The 25,399-nt window shown below is 42.3% G+C and overlaps 1 protein-coding gene across 2 annotated transcripts in view; it reads right to left on the bottom strand.

Moving 5' to 3' along the window:
• ASZ1 (ankyrin repeat, SAM and basic leucine zipper domain containing 1) overlaps positions 1–24,849 on the bottom strand; it is a 29,442-nt gene extending 4,593 nt beyond the window's left edge. The window contains exons 1-9 of one of the 2 annotated variants that reach the window (XM_077338435.1): positions 24,661–24,849; positions 23,365–23,464; positions 20,376–20,498; positions 18,926–19,037; positions 6,105–6,216; positions 2,557–2,691; positions 2,166–2,290; positions 848–923; positions 562–618 (exon numbers count right to left, since the gene is read on the bottom strand). In XM_077338435.1, coding sequence (XP_077194550.1) covers positions 562–618; positions 848–923; positions 2,166–2,290; positions 2,557–2,691; positions 6,105–6,216; positions 18,926–19,037; positions 20,376–20,498; positions 23,365–23,464; positions 24,661–24,759 — 939 coding nt within the window. In that variant the 5' untranslated portion in view covers positions 24,760–24,849. Of the gene's footprint in view, positions 1–561; positions 619–847; positions 924–2,165; positions 2,291–2,556; positions 2,692–6,104; positions 6,217–18,925; positions 19,038–20,375; positions 20,499–20,909; positions 21,048–23,364; positions 23,465–24,660 lie in introns of those variants that run through there. The other variant, XM_077338436.1, reaches the window with a different exon arrangement.
• Positions 24,850–25,399: the final 550 nt, after the last annotated feature.

Genomic DNA, 25,399 nt, shown 5'->3' with positions numbered 1-25,399 from the left:
TCTGAACATCGCTTTAGATTATGCAAGCTATATGAGGCCTGACCTGGATAGCCCAGGCTAGCCCAATCTTGTCAGAGGCTAAGCAAGGTCTGTCCCGGTCAATATTTGGATGGAAGACCACCACAAAATACTGGAGTGGCAACAGAGGCAGGCAATGACAAACTACCTCTGAACATTTCTTGCCTTGAAAACCCTATAGGGTTACCATAAGGTGATTGCTATTTAATGAGGAAAATGTAAACAGCAATAGAAGCACCGAGGCAGCATAAACAAGGTTTTTCATATATTATGAGTATTAACTGGACTGTGGAGTTTACAGCTTAGATCCTGTGGAAACTCACCACTAATGAATAAACACACCTTCATTTGCTAACATTCCTATGATAGCATCAGACAGCCTAATCTTACTCCCTGCTAAAGCGGGGGCTCCATTTAGGAATTGAGGATGCCTGAAATAGATCTTCAAAAGAATTTAACTATCATATTCTATTCTACATCAGTTTAAATGTATACATCAATTCAAATATCTGTAAAATTATATGAAAATTACAAATGGCTAACCTGTATCAAATCTTCTTTTCTCATAGTCAAAAGCTGCCTTAAAGTTGTCTCTGTCTCCTGGATAAAAATTATTTTGGATATCATTCAGAAACATTAAATTTATGTCCTCAAAAATACCTTGAACATTGATAGTGCAACCCTAAGTGGGTCTTAGCAATGCACTGCTATTGTTTATTAAAATTCAACTTGAACCTTAAATCTTAACCATAACATTTGAAACTGTTACATGCACTAAAATGTTCTTCCCTCCCGACGTATTTCCATTTCACAGAAAAAAAAATCTTACCTTTAGTATCTCTGATATATGTTCCAGCTCAAGGCTATGTAGAAAAATCTCCAGGTCACCAAAGGCCATGTAGGAACTATACACACATACACAAACATTTTACTACAAATAAATACAGCATGTATTTAAACAAAATCTAATAACTTAATTTAGGGCTGCATTTGATTAATTTACTAGCAAGCCTAAACAATGGTTTTAATTTTTTAATCAATTTTATATAATTTCTCTACATTGTAAGCTGTCGTGAACTCTTCATGGAACAAAGACAGCTAACGTGTATATATTTGAAATAAAATAAAATTCAAATAACATAATTTCAGGCAATGGTAATGTAGTGTAAATGCAGAAATTTATAATCCCAATTCAGGTGGAGAAAAAACAAAGGAGAAAATAATATCTTTAAATACCTTTAAATCAGTTTTGAGGCTAAGTTTTTTTTTTTAAACCTCACATGCTATTTCTAATATGAACCATCTTTATGATCAGAACTAGGGGCCAAGCTGGTTGCATTCAGGAATACAACAGGCGCTAGAATGGGGGGGGAGGTGTAACAGCTGCAGGGGCAGCTCTCACGCAGAGGGATCTGCAGCCTCTGAACCTTGGAGGGAAGTGGAAGAGGGGGTGATCAGGGTTAGGGGATGGAAGGCAATTGGCTGGCTGCTATACGGACAGGCAAGCCAGCTGGAGGAGGAGGCACTCAGGGGCGGGATAGCCACCCTGAGTGGGTGTTAAGCGCTGAGTGGCACTTAAGCCATGAGACACACTCCTCCAAAGCCTTACCAGAAATAAATTATGTGGAACAGATAGTTTTGTCATGTGGTATAAGCTAATGACAAATTACTTTTGAGGAATGACCCAGCTCAGCACAGCAAGTTAGTTCTGAACATGGTGTTGAGCAGAATGCTCTACCCAGTGAGATCAGGGCTTTGCGGGACCTGGGATGGTTCCACAGGGCATGTAAAACAGAGTTGTTCCACCAAGCCTATGGTTGAGGCCTGAAATAATACCATATTTTAGCCTCCTTGCCCAAAATATGAGTTGACCAAATAATGATCATTAAACAGGATTATATATGCCCCCTCTCACTAGAGCAGAGGCAGAAGCATTTTAGAATTAATTTGATTTTGAATTGAATACAACCTAATTTTAGGATTTTTATATATTATTGTTTCTCTTACTGTTACTGTGTTATGTCTACTGTTAAACTTTTGTTGTAACCTGCCCTGAGCCTTTGGGGAAGGGTAGGATATAAGTACAATTTTAAAATTATTATTATTATACTATTATTAAACTTTTGAGTAATTAAATGAGTTATTACCTGGCTGTATGACTTCTGGCTGCCTCAGGCACTGCTTGTAAAAGTCTACAAATAGTATCTTCTTTAGGCAGATTCTGGAATCTTCCATGGAACGGATGTGCAGTCAATGAAAGCAAACTGAAGAGCTAAAAGGATAATAAACTGTGTTAAAATTTTACAGGGCAGGGCAGAATACTTTTGATATTTACAATATACCCATAGTTTACTGTAACTAGTATTAGTCCTCTGCTAACCCAGAGAGAACTCTCAGTGTTTGGGGACATGTAGAGCAATGAAAAGATTTCTAGTCCCAGCATATTAATGTTTAATATGCCTCCAATAATCTAGGCATGGAAAATCTAAGCAATTTATTAAAAAGGAGCAATGAATTCCAATCACCACAGAACTATACCTCTGAATGTTTGTTGTTCTTTGCCACTTCCCCTGGCGTCTGTCCATCTTTTGTCTGTATGGATTTATCAGCTCCAAGTTCAAGCAATTTGAAGATTACTTTTTTGTGTCCCTGGCGTGCTGCCCATGTTAGAGCCTATAATAAGTGATTAATCTCTTAGTTGTTGCAATAGACACTAAACAGTTAACATTTTAACACGATCTCAGAACCTTGAGTGACAGGGAATTCAAACAGGAATTTTACAGTTGAAAGTGTCAGTTAAAAGTGGCAATTAAGAATGACAAAAGAGAGAAGAATAACAACAGTGAAGGAGAATTAAGCAGAGTGAGATCAAGGAGGATTCTGAATTAGAGAACTGGGACAAGTAGCCATTCTCTGGGGGACATAGCTCCTGGTAAAGGAGGGTGATCCCTATCAAATGGCTAAAAAAGAAAACTGGAATACTCCTGCCTTCACAAAATATTTTTGAGACAAAGTTTATTCTTGTTTATTTAAAAAGAGACTGCAGACAGGTCTCTCTCATCAGTTTTAAAGACCTGTCTATATAACAAAACAGCTACTTGATTGTGACAAACTATCTCTTGTTTACATTAATACAAAGCTATCTCATTCCTAAAGAGCCTCTTGTGGCGCAGAGTGGTAAGGCAGCCGCCTGAAAGCTCTGTCCATGAGGCTGGGAGTTCGATCCCAGCAGCCGGCTCAAGGTTGACTCAGCCTTCCATCCTTCCGAGGTCGGTAAAATGAGTACCCAGCTTGCTGGGGGGTAAACGGTCATGACTGGGGAAGGCACTGGCAAACCACCCCGTATTGAGTCTGCCATGAAAACGCTAGAGGGCGTCACCCCAAGGGTCAGACATGACTCGGTGCTTGCACAGGGGATACCTTTACCTTTACCTTTTATCTCATTCCTGTTGCCAGTTCACAATGTAAATCCTAAACTTGATAACCTATCTGACCATTTCCCCTAAAAAGTAAAATGAAGCAGTTTATTAGTTTTGAATTACCATCAAACTCTAGTGCCATTATTAAACAAAGAATAAAAGGATTTTATCAGTCCTTCAATTCCTTAGGCTGGGTTAACAAACAACCATAAGCATTTAGACAACTTACGGGACAGATAGAAAAACAAAGAAAAGGGGCTGCTCAGCCAAGAAAGATAAAGGGAAGAGAGGAATTCTTATAGTAGTATACAGGCAGAGTCCCAGTTTTACTTAGGATTGTATTTATTATTATTATTATTATTATTATTATTATTGAATTTATTTCCCGCCACTCCCTTGCGGCTCGTGGCGGGTTACAACAGTATAAAACCCCATAAAATACATTAAAACCAATTAACATGTCAATAGTTAATGACTACCTGGCAAGAGCGGCTAATCAACTACCCATTCCCCCCCTAGCAAGTGGAGAGGGGATACTGATGGTACTCGTGTCTAATCCCAATCCTCAGGTCCCAGGGGGGCGTAGATGTTAAGCCTGGTCTCAACCGTAAACCTGGCGGAAGAGCTCCGTCTTGCAGGCCCTGCGGAACGATGGAAGGTCCCGCAGGGCCCGCAGCTCTCCCGGGAGCTCATTCCACCAGGCAGGGGCCAGGACCAAGAAGGCCCTGGCCCTGGTCGAGGCCAGGCGTGCTTCCCTAGGGCCGGGGACGACCAATAGATTTTCTCCCGCAGAACGTAAAGCTCTACGGGGGGCATAGGGTGATAAGCGGTCCCTCAGGTATGTGGGTCCCAACTCGCGTAAAGCCTTGAAGGTTAAAACCAAAACCTTGAACCGGATCCGGGCAGCAATTGGCAACCAGTGCAGCTGCCTCAGCACTGGCTGGATATGGGCCCTCCAAGGTGTGCCAGTGAGGACCCTGGCAGCTGCGTTCTGCACTAGCTGAAGTTTCCGGATCAAGGACAAGGGAAGGCCCGCGTAGAGCGAGTTACAGAAATCTATTCTGGAGGTGACCGTTGCATGGATCACTGTGGCCAGGTGTTCGGGGGACAGGTAGGGCGCTAGTAGTCGGGCCTGGCGAAGTTGGAAGAATGCCTGGCCTGCTACTCTTTTGATCTGCGCCTCCAAAGTTAGGGAGGCATCAATGATCACGCCCAAATTCCTGGCCTGGGACGCGATGGTAAGATGCGCCCCTCCCAGGGTGGGCAAGCGCGCTTCCTGATCCTGCCCCCTGCGTCCCAGCCACAGGACCTCTGTCTTGGAGGGGTTGAGTTTCAGACGACTCTGCTCGAACCATTCTGTCACCGCTTCCAAACATCTGGCAAATGGTTCCGGGGGAGAGTCCGGGCGGCCGTCCATGAGGAGATAGAGCTGGGTGTCATCAGCGTACTGGTGGCAACCCAGTCCAAAACTCCGCACTAGCTGGGCCAGAGGGCGCATAAAGACGTTAAATAATGTGGGGGAGAGGACCGCGCCCTGTGGGACTCCACATGGAAGTCTGTAGGAGCGCGAGATCTCATCCCCCACTGCTACCCTCTGGGTCCGGTCCTGGAGAAAGGAGCGTATCCAGCGTAAAGCTGTGCCCCGTATCCCCATTTCGGCGAGGCGGTGGACCAACAATTCGTGGTCTACAGTGACAAAAGCGGCCGACAGGTCCAGAAGAACCAGCACTGCCGACCCGCCTCTATCCAGCTGGCGACGGAGATCATCCAGCAGGGCGACCAGCACCGTCTCCACCCCGTGGCCAGGTCGGAAGCCAGACTGATATGGATCGAGTGCCGAAGTTTCTTCCAAGAATGCCAGGAGCTGGTCTGCCGCAGCCCTTTCGACCACCTTGCCCAGGAACGCTAAGTGCGATACTGGGCAGTAGCTGTCTGGGTCTCGCGGGTTCAGCATAGATCTTTTCAGGAGAGGGCGGACCACTGCCTCCCTTAGCTGCTCAGGGAACTCCCCGGAGTCCAGGGAGAGATTGACAATATCCCTGAGCTGGCCTCCTATCTTCTGGCCCCCTCCTTTGAGGAGCCATGACGGACAGGGGTCGAGGGGGCACGTGGTCGCCCTGACCGAACCTAGCAACTCATCCACTTCGGGTAGAGAGATTTGATTAATTTGGTGGCATTTTCAAATTGTGTTTTTTATTAATGCTATTTTATTTATACTATAAGCTGCGTTGAGTTCCATAAGGTGTAAAGGCAGCTAATAATGTTTAAAATAAAGAAAAAACTCATAGGGAGGAGAAATCACCTTGTTGCTTGCCTCCTCCCCACCTCTCTACCTGCCTGCCCAGCTGCCACTCCTACTACTCTACCTGCCCATTCCCTTCCTCCCAACCACTGTTCTTTCTGCCTTCTTGCCTCCCCCCACTCACTCACTGCGCTGACTCTTCCCTCCTCAAAATGCCTGCAAAGACCTCATGATGTAGTATTGTGAGCTTAGGTTTGGACACTTTTAAAAATTTCCTTCCTTTTAGATTTTTCTGTAAACCTGGGGATTTCTTCAAGTTTACAAAAAGATCTTCAGCACAGCGCATTTCAGTAAAATTTCAGTAACATTGAGTAAAATTTTGGGAACAAGTGAAAATTATGATTACATATGAAAAGCTAACTTACAGTGTAACCATTTTCATCCTGCGCATTTACTTCTGATCCATGAGCAGCAAGAAGAGCAACAAGCTGAGAGTGGCCTTCACGAGCAGCATACATTAATGGAGTAATTTTCTTTCTACGGAAGAATATGTAATACCTGTTAAAGAAGCAATGATGTACCGTTCCATGCATTTAATGTATAACTAATTAACTTACTATTTTTCATCCATATAGAGAACAAAACTCAGAGCACAGCTATTCCAGCCTAATGAAGTCAGTTGGCTTAGATCACAGTAACTCTGCATAGCATTGCAATTATTGGGAACAACAAAACGTCCTGTTTTATTCCATGGGATGTACGCTCAGGAAAGCATTCTTAGAACTAAAATCTTAACAGCACAATCCTTTAAAACTTCAATGTCACACACATCAGATCGTCATGGTGACTATATATTGTCTGATTATATAATTCAACTACCAGTTAAGTCTGCTTTAAAGGCGGGCTAGAAGGCAAATGTTCCCCCTGGGGTGGCAGTGATCATGGGGCTAGCTGCCCCCCATCTCTCCATGAACCCGCAGCAACTCAGATAACAGAGGGGCAGCTGGCTGCTCCCACGGCACTTTCAAAGGAGAGAAAGGGGTGTGGCAAGCAGGGGCAGGCTTCCCTCTAGCAATGGGGACAGAGCTCGGGAGGCGGCAGTAGCGTTGGCTTGCCACCATCTTTCATGGGGGCGGGCAGGAGATTTCAGAAGGCCCCTTCCAGCCAGCAGCTCTGTATGGGAGTGGGAGGCAGCAGCGAGCCATCTAACCAGCAGCACTTGTTGCCCAACAGGGAGGTGGGTGGGCACTGAGCTCTCCGTGGCCAGGGTGCAAGGGAGCTGGCAGGAACAGCTGCACAGACAAGCAGCTGCTGGCACTTGAGAAACAAAGGCAGTAGTAGGCTTCCCTCAGGAGTTCTAAAGGGGGGGACTGGCACTGGTGGTGGTAAGGGCCTCCCCCCACTGGCCACCACCACGACTCTCATACGGGGCAGGGAGCAGGGCAGAGGCAGGGTGGAGCACCTGCACCAAAGAGCTGGAGGGTCATGTGGGTGGCAGAGCAAAAGGGAAGTAACCACCCTTGATTTAAGGAGCGCAGGGAGCGCTGCAGGGGCAGGGTGGAGCACCAGGGCAAAGGCGGCAGTGCTTCTAGCGTGAGGCGAAGGCCTGGAGAGTGGGGAAGAGGTTCCTAGTCACCACTATTGGTGAGGAGGTGGGAAGAGGAGGCAAGTGAGTTTCCCAGTGAGTTTCAATTTGAAAGATGCTTTTAAAATAAGGAAACGTTTATGCTCTCAAATCCAGCCTAATAATGTTTTGGACAATATGAGAACTTGCAAATTGTCTTGTTTCGCAAGTCTGACTTGAAATCCTTCCCCTCACTTCAGATACGTAAGGGCTCGCTAAGATTTAACTGTGGTAGGAAAAGACCACTCTACATGTTCAAAGGTACTCTGGTAATCTAAAAGGTTATATCTACAGGTTTAATATTAACATATTCTATTATGTGAGTTTGGTAGAGAGATGTAAAGCACTTTCAGTGGCTCCCTGTAAGTTGAAGAATGAACACAACTGTTCTAAATTCCTTGTGTGCTGGTTGGCAAACAGTTATGGTTCAAGACAAACAAAAGCAGAATGCATCTATGGTTCAGACAAACAAAAGCAGAATGCATCTATGGTTCAGACAAACAAAAGCAGAATGCATCTGTCAAATCATATTGCAGACCACTAGAGGGACCCCTAAAACTCAAAATATAAACGCACTCTCTTTTAAACAGATTGCAGATCAGCTTTTCAAATAAGCAGGAACAAAGAGGCAGATCTGCCTCACTAGGTATTAGGAGTTCCTCAAGCGCTGACAAGCACATGCATAAGAGGGAATTGCTGAATACCATATACTCGACAATCCAAAAAGGAAATTGCTGCAACAAAGCCTAGGTTGAGCAAACTTAGTAATAATTGGTGAAGAGATGGGTTTTCCCATTACACATTGAAGCAGTGATTCTCCACCTTCCTACTACTGCAACCCTTTAATACAGTTCCTCATGTTGTGGTGACCCCAACCATAAAATTATGCAAGTGTTCTTTCACAGAAATTAAACTGAAACTGACCAATGGTGTGAAGATCCATTGTTCATGATTGTATATAAACTAGGTTTTTTTCTGTGGTTTCTCAGTTCAGTTCTGCCTCTTGTCCCACCATGCCGATCTCACTCTTCTCCGCTGCTCCAGACAGATGGACACTCTATTTCAATCTACTCCGCAAGGCTGTTGTGTGATGACCCCCCCCTCCCCAGCCAAGCTGCTTGCCCTGCCGCGTTAAAGGGAGTACCTGCCTGTCCAGGTACTGTTTTCAACTAAAGCAAAGCTATTCCCCACTTACTCTGCCCATTCCCATCAAAATCACTCCAGAAGCTGCAGCTGGTGCAAAATCTCACTGAATTCTTGATCAGACTTAAGGTCTTTAAGGCCATATGTACTCTAGACCCAGTGTACCTGAGGGACTACCTTGCTGTCTATACCCCCCAGAGGGGGGGGGGGTTGCTCTGCCACTTCCAACAGGCTGATGGTTCCTGGCCCTAAGGAAGCATGGCTGAATTCTACCAGGGCCAGAGCTTTCTTTATCTGGGCTCCCACCTGGTGAAATGAACTCCCCAAAGAGATCAGAGCCCTGCCTAAGCTATTGCAGTTCTGCAGGGCCTGCAAATCGAGGCTCTTACACCAAACATTTAGTTGAGGTCAACTGAACCAATATAATCTGCTGGGCCCGCCAGAAAACCCTCAACATGAATGGAACCTGAATCGACCCACCTACGGGAACAGTTAACAGGTTGCCGTTCCAATAGTTAGTATTGGAATTTATATGAAAAAGTTACTAAACTGTTATTGAATCCACTGTTACATGTATTTGAGTTACTGAATTATACTGTATTATTTTTCTTGCATTATATGTAAGCCGCCCTGAGCCATAAATAAACAAACCAACAAATAAATCCTGCAGCCAAATCACTGGATGACCATTAAGTTACCAGGCTCAATTTTAAGGTATTAGCTAACACATACCAAGCCCTTCATAACCTTGGACCATCATATCTACAAGAGCCTCCACTGGATTACTTAGGAATTTTCTATGCAGACAACAGGGTTGGACTAAATGATTCAGAACATTACTGGAAAAATTATTAGGAACTGCAGTCTATACCAATGCATATAGCCTGGAGAAACTAGGGTCCTATTGCCGAATTTTGCATCGTTTTAATGTGTCTTTCTTTTGTTGAGCTGTTTTCAGTAGACATGGGCACAAAAATGGAGGTTTGTGGGGGTCCACAGGGGGCATCATGAACCTCAAATTTACACAAACCCCGCTGTGTTCAAGGACCCTTCTTGGTTCAATATGCGGTAGGCTGTCTCCCAGTATGCAACAGATGTAAAATTCACTGTGGAGCCCTGTTAGACTTTTCAATCAGGACAATATTTAGGAGTATTTCCAGCAGAGGAAAGCCCAAAACCTTAAAACCCAGAAGGATGAAACTACAGCCTAACCCACCAACGTGAGGGGCCAGCCACAAACAGGATCTTCCTCTGAGCACCCCCAATACTAACTTTAACAACTGTGCCTGGTGCTGGTGGGTGAGTTTTCAATCGGAATGGGGGCCAGTCCAAAGAAGGTGACTTCAGAGCAGTGGTCCGCAACCTTTTGGGGGTTATGGACCGGTGGGAGGGGAGGGCGATCCAGGCGCCGCACATGTGCATTGCGCCCGGTGGGGCCGCAAACGCGCATGCATGGCAGTTTCTCGCATGCGCGTTTGCGCTCCTGGTATTTTATGTTCCATCCCTCAATTATATTGACTCAGTCTGTGTAATCCGCCTTGAGTCCAAGGCGGATTACACATTACATTATTTAAGATCATTAAATAATGTAAATAAATAGGAAGGAAGGATAACACAGTGCCTGGCTAATGTGAAAAAGACCAGTTTGTCTAGGGGAAGACCTGCTGCCACCAGTTCTGCCTTATGAATTAGTTTGTTGATGGCACATATTTATGAAACTTGATTGCTGTAGTAACAGAAAACTGGGTTATACCTCTCTTAAATGAATAAGCACCAGAGCGTAGGCGCAAATGGATTTTCCTCACAATGGAAGTCAGCAAGCAGAGAGGTACTTCCGATTGGGCTGAAACTATTTATTTTAACTCATTCATAAATGATGAGTAAAGCAAGCAGCACTAAAGCAGCCAGGTTTGCAGAGGACACCATTTTCTTCCTGATCATGCAAATTGAATCAGGCTGTGAAATGCTCCAAAGTGATACATTCCAATTGGGCAAATAATCAACAAAAATGCTAAGTGAAATTCCAATACAAAGAACTGTAATTAAAACATATATATCCAGAAAAAAATAACATATATTTTGGTTACATTTTTATGGCTGTTGATTTGATGTGGTGGCTTAAAACAAAAACATCCTATTCCAGAGACTGAGAACATGATTAATTACTGTCAGTAGCTTAATGCCTTTATAGACACATGATAAAAACATTCTTGGAATACCATGTACAGTTCTAGGGTCCAACTGCTTAAAAGGAATCAAAGTGCTTAAAATACATAGCAAGAAGGCAACCATGAGCAACCAACATTTAGGAACACCTTACTAGCAAAGGCATCCCTCCTGTCCCACCTACACCCCAAATATTCACCTCTCTCCAAGGGCATACTAATCCATACTCTTCTACTCCCAGATAGGTTTTCCCTGAACTAGCACTGTGTTTAAAAAAAGACACACACACACACCAGTATTTAGGGATATACTTTAATTCAAACTGGCCACTGGGTATTTGTAAATGCATGTCTTTCAATACTCTGTCTGTTAACACTATACTTAAAACTGCCACTTGCATTTTAAAGTTGGATTTAATCAGAACTTCAAAAACACCTTCCTTCTTTTCTTTGCTTCCTCTACTCTTGCTTACAATAATGAAGTTCCTTTCCAGCATGCCCATCTTCCTTTTCATTCCGAGTAATTTAAGATGCCTTGCCATCACTATGTATAGAAAGGCTAAATACCACCCTGGAACCAGTGCTGGGACTTAAATGTGTGGGGACACTTTATTTATTATTATATTTATATATACCGCTCACCCCAAAGGCTCACTTACATATACACACTCTGACACCAGTCTCCTTTTGGTAACATGTACTACTTCAGGCCAGGAAGGCCTGGAGGACCATTGTCCATGGGGTCGCGATGGGTCGGACACGACTTCGCACCTAACAACAACTACTTCACCTACCTTAAGTTTGAATTGAGGCCTACTGGGTTGTATGTTTGTTTAAATGTCTATCATGATTTGTAAATATGCAGCATCAGAACCAAGCAAGATAAAAATATTTAAATACATTAATATAATTAGCTACACAACAACTTACAAGGATCATTGAATTTCATGAGACTTAAAATGAAGGGTTCTGTTTCATTATTTGCATTTTTTTCATCTACTCCATAATTCATGTCCCATACTGTACTTTCCATACAGAGATGAATATATGAAATTAATAGAAGCATGTCAGAGGCAATACACGTGATTCTAAATAGTGTGATTATCCTTTCTAACCTAGTCCAATCTTAGTTTCCCAACTGTTTCCAATCTTGGCTCCTTAGTTCCTCCATCCTATTTTGTTCTTTACTTCTCTTAAAATCTGCCTCTTCTCATCCCCTCTACATGTTAGCCATCTCCACTGCATTCCCATTTCCCTGTCTCCATTTCAGCTCACCGTGCCTGACTGGCTCTTCTTCATCTTTTTTGTTCCTTCTCCCATCACCTCCAAATGCATGAACAAAAGATATGGCTGCCACCATAATGTCTACTTTTGCCTGTATTTTAATATTTCAACTGCAGTTCAAGGGGATCGCAGGTTACAGCAGGTGAGAAGTAGGGTTATGAGTGTCCTGCATAGTGCAGGGGGTTGGACGAGATGACCCAAGAAGTCCCTTCCAGCTCTATTATTCTATGATTCTCTATGACTCTAGATGTATAGAGAAGGTAATGAATTCCAGACAGCAAGCAATCTACAACCTTGATACTCAAGTGACTCATCGTAATTGCAGTCACTATAAATTCCTTGTAGTTTAAACTTAAAGAAATTGAGAAGCTACACAAATAGTTCCAAGTGGGTAGCAGTGTTCATCTGAAGCAGAACAAATTTAGATTCCAGTGGCACATTTTAGACTATCAAAGTTTTATTCAAGGCTTTCGTGTGAATGTACACTTCCTCAGATACAATATGTTCATATTGTACTTGAGGAAGTGTGCATTCACATGAAAGCTCATCCTTATCCATGGTTCCCCTACATATTTGTGAAACAGCCTTAGGGTTGGAACGTGTCTGGCTGTCCGAGTTGGAATAGGGCCAATCAGGGTGCAGCCAGCACCCAACCAGGGTGCAGCCAGCTCTGCCCCTACAGCTCCCTCCCTCCCTCCCTGGACACTAGCCACATTCCTCTCAGACACACCAGAGACAGAGGGACACACACAGACCAAACGCGAGCCCCCAATCCCTCCTAGTGCTCCTGCTACGAGGGAGGCAGAGAGAGACACAGAGATTGAAGGAGAGAAAGAGGCAGAGAGCTGCCCAAACGGCACACCAGCCCTGCTTCCCTCCTACAAACCAGCCCTAATTACCTGCTATGCCTCCTGCTGCGAAGCACACCTAGAGACACACAGCAAGAAGGAGAGAGAGACACACAGACAGAGATTTGCACCTCCCGGTATCCCATTGGGTCCTAGCACCCACTGCACTCCTGGTTGCAATGGGCTTTCTTGCCAATACTTTGAATAAAATTTGTTCGTCTTAAAGGTGCCACTGGACTCTAAAAATAGTTCTGTATCCCATCAAAAACAAACAACAGCAACAAAAACTCAACCAGGATTCACAACCGCAGCTTACAACTTAAATCTACAGATGTCTAATGGTCAGTCAGAAGACTGTGGTTGGCTCAGTTCTTAATATTCTTTAATGCTGTCTTTTGAGGAACTCAAGATCTACTGAGCCAGGGACTAAAGGAAGGAAGAAGAGTGTGTATATGCATGACAGAGAGCCCAGGATCCAATGGGATCAGCTGAGCTCATTCCATACACTTAGACAGCAATACTAGAGCCAGTTTGGTGTAGTGGTTAGGAGTACAGACTTCTAATCTGCATTTCCCCACATGCAACCAGCTGGGTGACCTTGGGCTCGCCACGACACTGATAAAACTGTTCTGACCAGGCAGTGATATCAGCGCTCTCTCAGCCTCACCCACCCCACAGGGTGTCCGTTGTGGGGAGAGGAATGGGAAGGCGACTGTAAGCCGACTGTAAGCCGCTTTGAGCCTCCTTTGGGTAGGGAAAAGCGGCATATAAGAACCAACTCTTCTTCTTCTACTAAGCATACCTATTCAAGAGTGAACTACTTCAAAGTATGCATGCTTAGGACTGTGCCATCAATCTTAATGATCCATATTCTACATAAGGCTATCTAATGTGCAATATTCGACCCCTGAGATTATGTAATCATGATTAAATACAAGTAGTAAAAACAATCCTTTACACTGACAGCTGATCATTCTTACAAGAAAAAAGATCAAAGGTCTATAATCTAGTAAAATATTAAGTCATCAGTTCACTGTCCTAATCTCTGTTTTGATCCCATTTATGGCAGAGTTTATTATCTGAAATATAAATGCCAACACTTTCCCCAGGCTTTTTACCTTTATTGAGATGTAATTTGACACTGTCAACCATCATACAATGATAAAGTCAAGGCCACTGAAGTTACACAGTAGAGTTGGCATGGTGCTATCTTAAAAATAGCAATAAATATTTCTGTTAAAATTAAATGTTAGACAAATCACTTAAAAGGACTCATTGTTCAGTGTTTTTACTCTCACATAAAAGCAAGCTTCCAAATGTAGCAATTTACAGCTCATCAATATTAAGCTATTTGCAACCACCTCTACAACTAACTAATTTTCAAAAAGTCAAAGATCAAATATAAATTATTTCCTTTAAAAACTTAGCAAAAAGCCTGGAGTGACCACTGGCTTTAAAACCTCAAGAACAGTATACCAATAACATTCCGATTAAATCTAATAATATGGATTTTTTAATATTTAGGCAGACCTTTCTCCTGTAGATAGTGGTTAAGTTAGCTTAAGAAGTTAGCTTAAGAAGTTAGCTTAAGAAGCTAACTGCACAAACTTATTTTCAAGTTTTAGACTGGATGCTTGTTAAGAGTTGTGAAATCACTTCAATCTTATGGTAGACCTATAAATTAATAACCTCCAAAACATTCTATCATTAAAAATGTTGCTCAAATTTTGTAAACTAAGGGCCATAGCTTCCTTTATTGAGTCAATCCATCTCATGTCAGATCTTCCTCTTTTCTTGATGCCTTCAACTTTTTTCAACATGTTTTCCGATTACTCTTGACTTCCCATAATGTGACCAAAGTAAAATATACTCAAGTTCACTTGTTTTAGCCTCTAGGGCACTGGTTCTTAACCTTCCTAATGCCGTGACCATTTAATGTTGTGGTGACCACCAATCATAAAATTATGCAAATGTTCTTTCACAGAAATTAAACCAAAACTGACCAATGGCGTCAAGATCCATTGTTCATGATTGTATAAAAAATGGGTTTCTCAGTTCAGTTCTGTTGCTTGTCCCACTGTGCCAATCTTGCTGTTTTCCGCTGCTCCAGATAGAAGAACACTCTATCTTGATCTACCTCACAAGGCTATTGTGTGGACTGTGCTCCCCCAGCCAAGCTGCTTGCCCTGCTGTCACCCCTGTGAAAGGGTTGTTCGACCCCCAAAGGGGTCCCGATCCCAAGGTTGAGAGCCACTGTTCTAGGGAGAGTTCAGGCTTGATTTTATATAGAACCCACTTATTTGTCTTTTTGTTATCAGTAGAATTCTCCTCAAACACACTCTTCATGTCAGCTTTCTTCATTGTCCAACTTCTACACACATACATAATAATCGAGAATTATGGTATAAATTATCTTAGTCACCGGGAACACATTCTTACACTTAAGGACCATTTCTAGCTCCTCAAAATGTTAATGTATGTTCTGACAATTTTTACTCCACCATCAAAATCTAATCTAGCTTTCCTTATGATATGTTCTGCATACAGACTGAACAGACAGTGAGAGTAAATATATCTTTGGCTGATACCTTTGCCAATTAAAAAAACATTGTTTCCCTATATTTTATTAAGTTGCCTCTTATCCAAAGTACAGGTGTAAAAAAAATAGATGTACCACAGTACACCCATTTCTTTAAAACCAGACATAGCTTTTGATGATCCACAAACTCAAAAGCTTTACTCTATGTAGCAAATGCTGATTTTCTTCTGAAATCCTGCATATGCTCCAGAACTAATGTAAATCTGCAATATAATCTCTAGTGCATTATTTTCTGAACCCAGCATTTCTTGTTCCATATACAGCAATAGTCCTCGTTGTATGATTTTCAGCATTACTTTATCCATATGAGAAATTAATGCAATGGTCCAGTAGTTGCTGCAGTCTTAATTGCCTAATTTTGCCTAATTTTTCAGGAATTGGAAAATAAATTGCGTATTTCCAGTCTGCGGGCCATTGTTTTGTTTTCCATATTTGTTGGCATAATCTTATTAAGATTTGGATGGATTCCATTTCTGTCTCCCAATTGTTCTCAGTACAGCTTTCACTTCACTTTCTGAAACTGCAGGTTCTTCTTCAAAAGTTTCTTCTCAGAAAGGAATCTTCCATCCTTTCAGCTATTCTGTATAATTCTTTAGTGCTCAATTTCACATTACTATCAGAATACCATTTTTTCTGTATTGTTCCCTTGGTCCCTGGATTGTGGTGTATTTAACGTTTTTGAGTTTACCTTGATTCATATTTTTCACATTCTGGGTTCATGTTATGTGCGTCAGACAATGTTGGGCTTTTCTTTTGCATCCATTCATATCAACAACTCAATGTCTGCTCAGTGTTAATCCAGTTGAATAATAGGACAATTCATACTTGTCCTCTGATCTTCCCCAGCATCTAATTGAGAGACATCTGACCTCATCTTCTAGTACTACCTCTTTTTATCAGGCCTCAGTAGATAATTACCGTCTTTACAACACTTGTTTACAATACAGAAACAGAGCCAACATGACATTAAGGCAATTTAAGACAACAAATTAGTTTGGAAAACTGGTACATCCAGTTTACATTATGATGTTCTGCACACCCCATTTTGACCCTAGATATAACATTTACTCACAAGGAAGACAACCCTGTACATAAGACAACACTCTAAAGAGGAGAGCAGTCCCCCCCCCCGCCCAAACTAAGCAGGATTGGCCCTGGTTTGTAGTAGCATAGGAGTCCAACAAGAAAGTCCAGCATTGCAATGCAGAGACAGGCATTGGCAAACTAGTTTTGTTTGCCTCTTGCCTTGAAAAGCCTACAGGATACAACATGAAGGCACCAGCAATCAATATGCCATATACAGATTAATTTTAACTTCTTTTTGCATGATAACTCTTCACAAACAGTATTTGATCACACTGTTTGAAATTTTAAAAGGCAAGCAACTAGTTTTTCCCCTCCCTTATAAACTTTAAAAAACTCAAATACTTTGGCCACCTCATGAGAAGGAAGGACTCCCTGGAGAAGAGCCTAATGCTGGGAGCGATCGAGGTCAAAAGAAGAAGGGGACGACAGAGAATGAGGTGGCTGGATGGAGTCACTGAAGCAGTAGGTGCAAACTTAAATGGACTCCGGGGAATGGTAGAGGACAGGAAGGCCTGGAGGATCATTGTCCATGGGGTCGCGATGGGTCGGACACAACTTCGCATATAACAACAACAACATAAACTTAAGCAAAGGATAACAACTGGCAATGCAATCCTGTACATAACTGCTCTCCATCCCTTTCACAGGGCTTTCTGTACTCTAGGAAATCACACTTTTCCAAAAGACTGCATTACATCACAAGACCAGCAAGGATGCCTTTGTCCTTTCCTAGCTAAAATACCCATAACTCATGTCTACAAACTCTAAAATGTTCACTAACACTTATAGCTAATGTGCTAAATTTCTGCAATGCCTGGAGACTTTGGGGGTTCGGGAGACTGCTCTCCTAGGCAACTCCTGCCTCAAGCAAACACCCGTGAACAAAAAAATCCAATGCCAGAAACATTAGCCAGTATTAGTGGAGGAGCAAATTCTCCCTCACTATTCCTACCATTTCTTACCATTTGCCAGGCAAGACCTCCCATTTCCAAAGCTAGCAAGTTGACCCAACTCCTCCTCTCTTCCCTCAAAAAGGCAGCACTTGCAAGACATTCTGCCATTTTCATACTTCTTTCTTCTGGTGAATGAGTTAACATTCTTTCTCCAAGGTTCTCCTCATGCATAGGGAAGAACATTCCACACCGACCCCTGCCATATCTGCATAGCACCAATTAACAGATCTATGCACCCAAGTAGAAGATGACCTACCCCTTTTTATTATCTCTCAAAAAATTATCAGCTAAACATTTTTAATTGTTATTTTATACAGTCCCTTTTTTGCATATCATGTACAAAAATGCTACCATGTATTTTTCCTCTCAAGAGACAAAAAGGGTACTTTCCTTAGTAAAAGTTCTTCAACAAGGACAGACATTGGAGAAATTTACTTTCACAGCTATTTGAGCATTATGTTCGGTCGATAAGACACAGAGACAGAGAACTGGGGGAAGGTACCCCAGGGGTCATCTAGTCCAGTGGTCCCCAACCTTTTTAGCACCGGGGACCGGTCAATGCTTGACAATTTTACTGAGGCCCGGAGGGGGGGTAGTCTTTTCCCAAGGGTTGTCGCTGCCGCCCGAGCCCCTGCTCCACTTGCTTTCCCGCCAGTGCCCCTGACTTCCCTCCGCCCACTGGGGGGTGCTGCCAGCAGCAGCTGCGCAGTGCCACACCAAGGGGGAGCCCCAGCCATGGCGGCCACCAGAGAGCACCAAAGGTGAGCTGGGGGCAGAGTGGTAGGGCAGCTCCCAAGGCAGCAGCCGGGGAGGAGGACAAGCTGCAGACCGGTACCGACTGATCCACGGACCGGTCCCGGTCCCCGGACCAGGGGTTGGGGACCACTGATCTAGTCCAACCCACTGCACAGTTCAGGAAATTCAGAGATACTTCCCCACTCCCTTGTGAACCTTGCTCTATGCCCAGAAAGGAAAGTTTTATTCCTAACCCCAAAGTGGGAATTGGCTTTCTCTTATGTAAGAAAGGGCACAAGATCTGACTAATTTCTTCCTGCCATCCTCATGATCTGCCTAAATTTATAGTGAGTTATTGAATCAGCGCTGCTTTCAAATGGCCACGTAGACTCTGCTTGAAAACCTCTAAAGAAGTACACCACCTCCCAATGAAGCCTTGTCCACTGAGGAACTGCTCTGGCAGGATGTTCCTGCAATCTTTAGCCAAGGATGCTTTAATTTCATTTGTTCTGATCCGACCTTTCAGGGTAATGGATAACATTTACTGAGTGATGATATGACTATATATGGTCATGTCGACCTCCCGGCCCCTCCCAAAATTGCCAGTGAAGGGCTTGGAGAGGGTGGGAAGGGGAGAGGCCCCAGGTAAACACATATCAAAACATACTCTGCACAATTGTGCTACTTCTGGGATTTCATCAAGTCCGAAGAATGTTTCAGGAGTTTCTCAATGGTAAAAAACTTGAGAAAGGCTGTGCTAGGGGATGAAGGTATTATTAAGCAATCTGAACTGCAAAGTACCTGCTTACCTGCATGAAGCATTAGGATTAGCATTCCTTGAGAGAAGCAGTTCCACACACTTCAAAATCTGCTCTTCTGAAGCACGTGCAGTACATGCAGCCATCAAAACTGTATATTGATCTAAATGAGATTTATACAAACAATTTGATAAGCACTTTCAAGTTTGCATAAGGATGCTGATAACCTAAAGCAGCACATACTTTCAACAGATTACTACACAAATAAAGTCATCAAGACAAGCTCAAACTTTAGATATCTACACAGCGAAGTTTAAATATTTAATATTTCCATTGATTATTAGTTAGGCTTGGTTGACATTAGTTAGGCTTGTTGACATTAAACTTCAGCACTATCCTAACATGAAAAAAATGAAAGACTTTAACGAAAAGTGTGCATCCACAGTTTTTCTTTGCAACCGCAGAAGCACTTTTTGTTAAAAATCTTTATATTTTCTTCACAATAGCATAATGCTTACAAAATATACTGTATAAAGTACATCTTCATCATGCTATTTCATGTTTATCTTTTGTCATGACAATGAGGGGATCTGAATCTCATTCTTTCCCTACAATTTCAGTTTTTCCAAACTGATCACATCCCAATATTGATCCATTTGGAAAATAAATTCCCACACAGCAATATTCTTCTACCACATTAAGAATCCTGTAAAACAGAAAGTAACTTAGATTTAAGCTTAACTCCTGGTACTTTGGGGTGCCTATACTTTTGTCTGAGTTGAAGTAGGAATGTAACTTGAACTGTGTATAAAAGGAAATATTTCTGCAAGACAATGCACTATCACAGTCAGTTACGTTAAATCATTATCAACGGAAGACAATCCTTGCCTCAATTTTAGAGAAAGAGAGAGAATTTTTCCATGGGACTACATATCACTAATAAGTGTCACCAATGCTCAGGGCAGGATAGTTATCTTCATCTTATCTATGACCCAAAGCACGTCGCAGTAGAGCACCCAACCCCTCCCAATTGATGTAAATCTGAGAAAAAATGTACACTTACCAGAATATTTTCCTTTTCAGGATTACTGTTATAAAATCCTGTTTTACATACCGAGAGTTCTCTCAAAATGCTATTAACTGTGACTTATCTAAATAATGTGATTATTGGACAACGATTTCTATGTACAAATCTATAGAAACACTAACACTCAGATTTGTCTATCTTCTGCAGTTATAAAAAACACCTAAAGATTAAGAAAAAGGTAATATGTTAAACAGAAAAACTAGTTTAAATACATCCAAATATTCTATTATTTGGTCCTTAGCTGTAAAGTTCAGAATATACACCTTTCATAAATTGATTCTAGTTAATGAAAACCAGAGATGGTAGAATCTAAGATATTTAATATTAAAACGACAAGGGGCAATCTCCTCTATTTACACATTAGAGCCCAACGAATCAACAGACTATACAGATTTACTGAGAACCAATACTTACCCTTATCAAAACTTGCATTTGCACCTCTGTCCAGAAGGATACGCATTAACTCCACATTAACCACACTTGCAGCATACATCAGGGCAGTCCATCCAAACTTGAAGGTAGATTCTACACTTATACCTGCAACATTTTTATGTGCAAAATTAAAGTTTCAGAATTTTAAATTCCTTTCAGAATGAAAAACACAGATATTTAGCCTAATGTGTCATTTATAGTAAAATGACTCTCTAGTAAAATGACTCTAGTAAAATGACACCCTTTACTGGGAAACATTCATACTTTCTGGAGGCAAATTAGGGGGCATTTGGGATTTTAGAATTTCAAACAGTTCTGCCTCCCCCATACACATATGCAAGACAACTTGACAGCTGCACACTCCATTGTGAAGATAAAATCTCATATCTCCCCACAAATCTTATATGCCAAATAACAAACAAATTAAACTAAACTAGACAATGAGGTATTGGCTGATATCATCCAATTTCATGGAATGTGTATCCAAAATCTGTGAACTTCATGCTGGCCTCATACATAATATTACTTTCCTGTGTGGTTCAAGGGGCAATTCCAGAAACTAGTTTATAAAAGGCTACAGCTACAAATGCAACTCATTTGAAAATACATTCAACATGCTTTAATTTTTCTCCTCTTTTACAATTTTCCCTCCTTCCAATTTGTTGCAGCAAAAATGAAAAAGATTCTTATAACTTCTTTGAGGGGCGGGGGCTGAAACAAATTCCTGTGAAATATTTTCTTTCAAAATGAGTGAAATGCTTTATTTTTAAGGAAGTGATATAGACATACACAGCTCTTAAATACAAGATACTGATCTTCATGAGGGCAGCATGCAGGTTTCACTGCATCTGCAGCCCTTTTGACCCAACACTTCTCTTGCGGTAGACCTTTTCAACTGTCCCTCAAACCACTTTGACACACATACTTTCGGATTAGCTATCAAGAAACTTTTTGCAACAATTTCCTGGAGGGGAAAAGATCAGAAATTGCACCAAAACCTCAAAGGAAAACTCTGAAAGCATTGTTGAGAACTGAGCTCTCACTAACCAGTAGCTACAGAAGCAAGATGTCAGTTCTTCCCTACACTGAACAGTTTCATGAAAATGCCTAGTCCCAGTATTAAAGTTCACTCTACAAATGACCAATATTTTACATGGAAGCTACCTTTATACAACCATTTGCATGTATGTTTCCAAATTAGGAATATGAATTTTTACCACTGCATATAATAGGAATCTGCTACCAATTTTAGTTCATTTAAACAATACACAAATGGAAGCCATTCAGTTTTATGCATAGAAATGATATCCGTACCACAAACTTGATAAGTATGAACAAGTCAAAGGCAAAATGGTAGAGACAACATTGTTTTTAAAAATGGATTGGGGAAAAAATTGCTTGGAGTATCTAAGACCTGTACTGCAGGAAGGAGGATTTAGCTGACTAGTTCAAAATTAACTTTTATAGCTTTGAAGGAATCAGCTCGCTCCCATTATAAAGTCAGAATGCGATATCATTAATGTACCTTAAGATTGAAATGGGAAAAAAACAGATTCCCAAGTCATTCTGAATTGGTAAGCCAATTTCAGTACTTTCTTAAAAAAAAAACCATAATTACCATCTAATATTCTAAAGAATAATAGATTCTGGTGGGTAACTACATTGGTCTGAAGCAGAACAAAGTTTGAGTCCAGTGATATAAGTTTCCCTGGGCACACATACTTCTTCAGATACAATGTTATACACTTGTATAATGAATTGACATCAGAGAGTCGAAAATCTAAAAACCTATCAGGCAAGAATTTTGTTGTTTATACATTTCCAAAAAGAGCCAAAGTGGTGTAATGGTTAGAGTTTCAGACTATAACAGCTTTTTTTGACTGTGGAGGTACCACTAAAATATTTTTCAGGCTTCAAGGTACCAGGAAATTATGTCAGCTGGTCATGTCTTCCAGCCAAACACTTCCCCTTGGCCAGCAAAGTGAAAGGAACCTTGGCCAGCAAATGTTTAAATGGTCAAACCCCTCCCCTTCCAACCCCCTCCGGGCCCATCACTGGCCACTTTGGAAGGGGCAGGTCAACCTGCCCAAATAAGGTTTGAATTATTTTTAATTAAAGAAATCTCCCTGCCCTTTATTTCGAACCAGAAATGGCAGCCACCATTTTGAAAAGAAAAAAAAAACATGCCATGTTACCACTGAGGGGCCTTCACAGTACAGTACTGGTACTGTGGATGGGAAATCCTGGACTAGAATCTAGAAAACCCAAATTCAAATCCCTAACTTTGCTGTCCTTGATAATCTTGGGCCAGACATATTCTTTCTGTATAACCTACATCACAAGGCTGTTACAAGGATAACATGTAGGCGAGCTGAACAATGTTGGGAGCCACTCTGCTTCCCCAGTGCTGACAGAAGTGTGGCATAAATATCTAATTAATAAAATTCACAAAGTAAAGCTTCTGAACACTTGCCTTCCAAAAGCAAACCATCATAAAGCTCTGCTCATAAAAATTGAGATTTTCAAGTGTAACCTTATAAAACAGCAGACTCAAAAGGAGCAGATCAACACAGAAAAAAAAAACAAAACACACATACATACACTTCTCAAATACACACCCACAAGGACTGGTACATTAAAAGAACTACTCTCAACTTCTTTTACAACCCATGTGCATATAAAAACAACTCTATCCTATCTCCAACCCTATCTATTTATTTATTATATATATTTCAATAACTTAAAATTCACAGTCCTCTTATCTTAGTCCACAGCAATGATTATTGTAGGAGTGACCTGTGTTTACTGCATTCTTGCTGTAGAGAACTTATTGTTCACATTGTTTCTAATTCTGTAACCCTACAAGGATTACACTGTTCACTGGCTGATTTGTGTTGCCTGCTTATCCTTTCATATTCTTGCATCTTAGTGAGGATCTCAGTCTACAAATAAGGAACATAAAGACTCTTACCAGAATTTAAAAGTTCTTCAATCACAGTCAAATTTCCTGTAGTCAATGCTTTTTTAAAAGCCTCAACTTTGTTATCAGTAGATAGTGTTTCACCCAAATGCTGAACAGAAGACAAATCACAAATTTATTCATCACACAAGCAATTTGCAACGGCCGAGTTCATACATTATTATATTAATACATTATTATATTATATACATATCAAGGCCTAGTTCAGGGGTAGTCAAACTGTGGCCCTCCAGATGTCCATGCACTACAGTTCCTATGACCCCCTGCCAGCGTTCGCTGTAGTCCATGGACATCTGGAGGGCCGCAGTTTGACTACCCCTGGCCTAGTTCATAAATTAGATCGTTTTTAAAACACTCATCATGCAAGTCCACTATCTTCTGTTCCACTTAATATTACTGGCAAGGAGGAAAGTGTCTCATGTCTTAACACCCACTCATGGCAGCCATCCAACCCCTGAGTGCCTCCTCCTCCAACTGGCTTGCCTGTCTGTCCAGCGGCCTTCCCTTCCCCACCCCTGACCATCCCCTCCTCCTTCCCACCTTCCTTTGAGGCTTGGAGGCTGCAGATCCCGACCCCGTGAGGTAACACCTGCCTGCAGCCATTCCAGGTCCTGGGGAAAAGGGGGAGGCTGTCTGCAGAGTTCTTCCACTCCATCCCCACCAATCTAGTACCCATTGTATTCCTGAATGCAACAGGCTTGGCCCCTAGTATTTAGATAAAGTACCAGGGAAAACTGTAACCTCTCCAAGTACAGTTTACACACAAGCACCTCACAGGTAACTGGAACCAGAGATAATTTCTATTACAATGTGTGGAACAACACTTAGCAAGCATCACATTGTTCTTCATCCTTACACTACACTAGGCATTGGCAGGCAGACTAATCTAGTAAAATCGGTTGAAAGAGTAAAAGACATGAAACAGTTGAGGGGAAACAACCTTCTTACATGAGATATTGGCGCAGTCACACCTTGATGCCACAGATGTTCCAAAACTTGCACTCATTGCATTATAAGGTCAGCTGCGATATGACCACTAGCACAATAACACGCCTCAATTGCTACAATTTTTGGAATGTTAATACCACATAGAACAGTTGCCAGATCATGAATGCCCCCCCCCTCCTCCCATTTAAACCATCCGTTGTACTTCCCATGCACAGGGTCACAGCGCCATACAAAGGACGAGGCGAAGGAGTCGACATACGCCCTGGGGAGGCGCCTAACCCTCGCCGATGAAAGCCGCCCACAAGGGCCTCGGAGCGAAGACTTTCGTCCACGGCTTACCCACGCCGACTCGTAGCCGATATCCCAGCCATCGCCGTCTTCGCTGCCGCTACTCTCGCCGCCCGCGGGAAACGCGAAAGTACACGCGCCCCCGGCCATCAAGGGAGCCGCTGCCAGGACGCTTCTTTCCCGCCTCACAACCACGTGCCCCTCGCACGCACACGCAGGCGGCGCGACTCCCTGTCCCGCCGAAGGCGCACGCGCGGAAGCGATTGAGCGCCGCTTTAATGCTCGCGCGCACAAAGTCCCACGCAAATTGCGGAAATTGCGGAACTCGCAATTGCGGAACTCAGTCGTAGGGTTCTGAAAACTCGGGGTTTCGTCGCTCTCTCAGACACAGGTGGTTTTTAAACTGGCACAGCTGTTGAACAGATGAGTGAGGTGGCAAAACTGCAGTGGCAACACTCCTGTTTGACAGTCGACCTAAACAGAGTTCTTTTTTTCCTGATAAATAGAACAAAGTTTGTGTCCAGTGGCACCTTTAAGACCAACGAAGTTTGTTTTTCTTCAGGGTGTAGCTTTCGGATGCAAGAACGCGTCTTCACACTTGCGCCTGAAAGTTCATACGTTTAATAAAACTTCGTATTAAAGGTGCCGCTGGACTCAAACTTTGTTCTGCTGCTTCAGGCCGCCTGAATCTTTCTAATTAGCCCCTTGGCGCTTCGTTCTTTCTGCCTTTCCTTGGTCTTTTCCTGAGTAATGAATACAGCAAAGAATCAGTGGAAGTACAGAGCTAACA

This window comes from Paroedura picta, chromosome 5 (assembly GCF_049243985.1).
Source record: "Paroedura picta isolate Pp20150507F chromosome 5, Ppicta_v3.0, whole genome shotgun sequence".
Lineage (NCBI taxonomy): Eukaryota > Metazoa > Chordata > Lepidosauria > Squamata > Gekkonidae > Paroedura > Paroedura picta.
The sequence above is the reverse complement of the archived record's forward strand: the minus strand, read 5'-3'. Positions and strand labels throughout refer to the sequence as shown.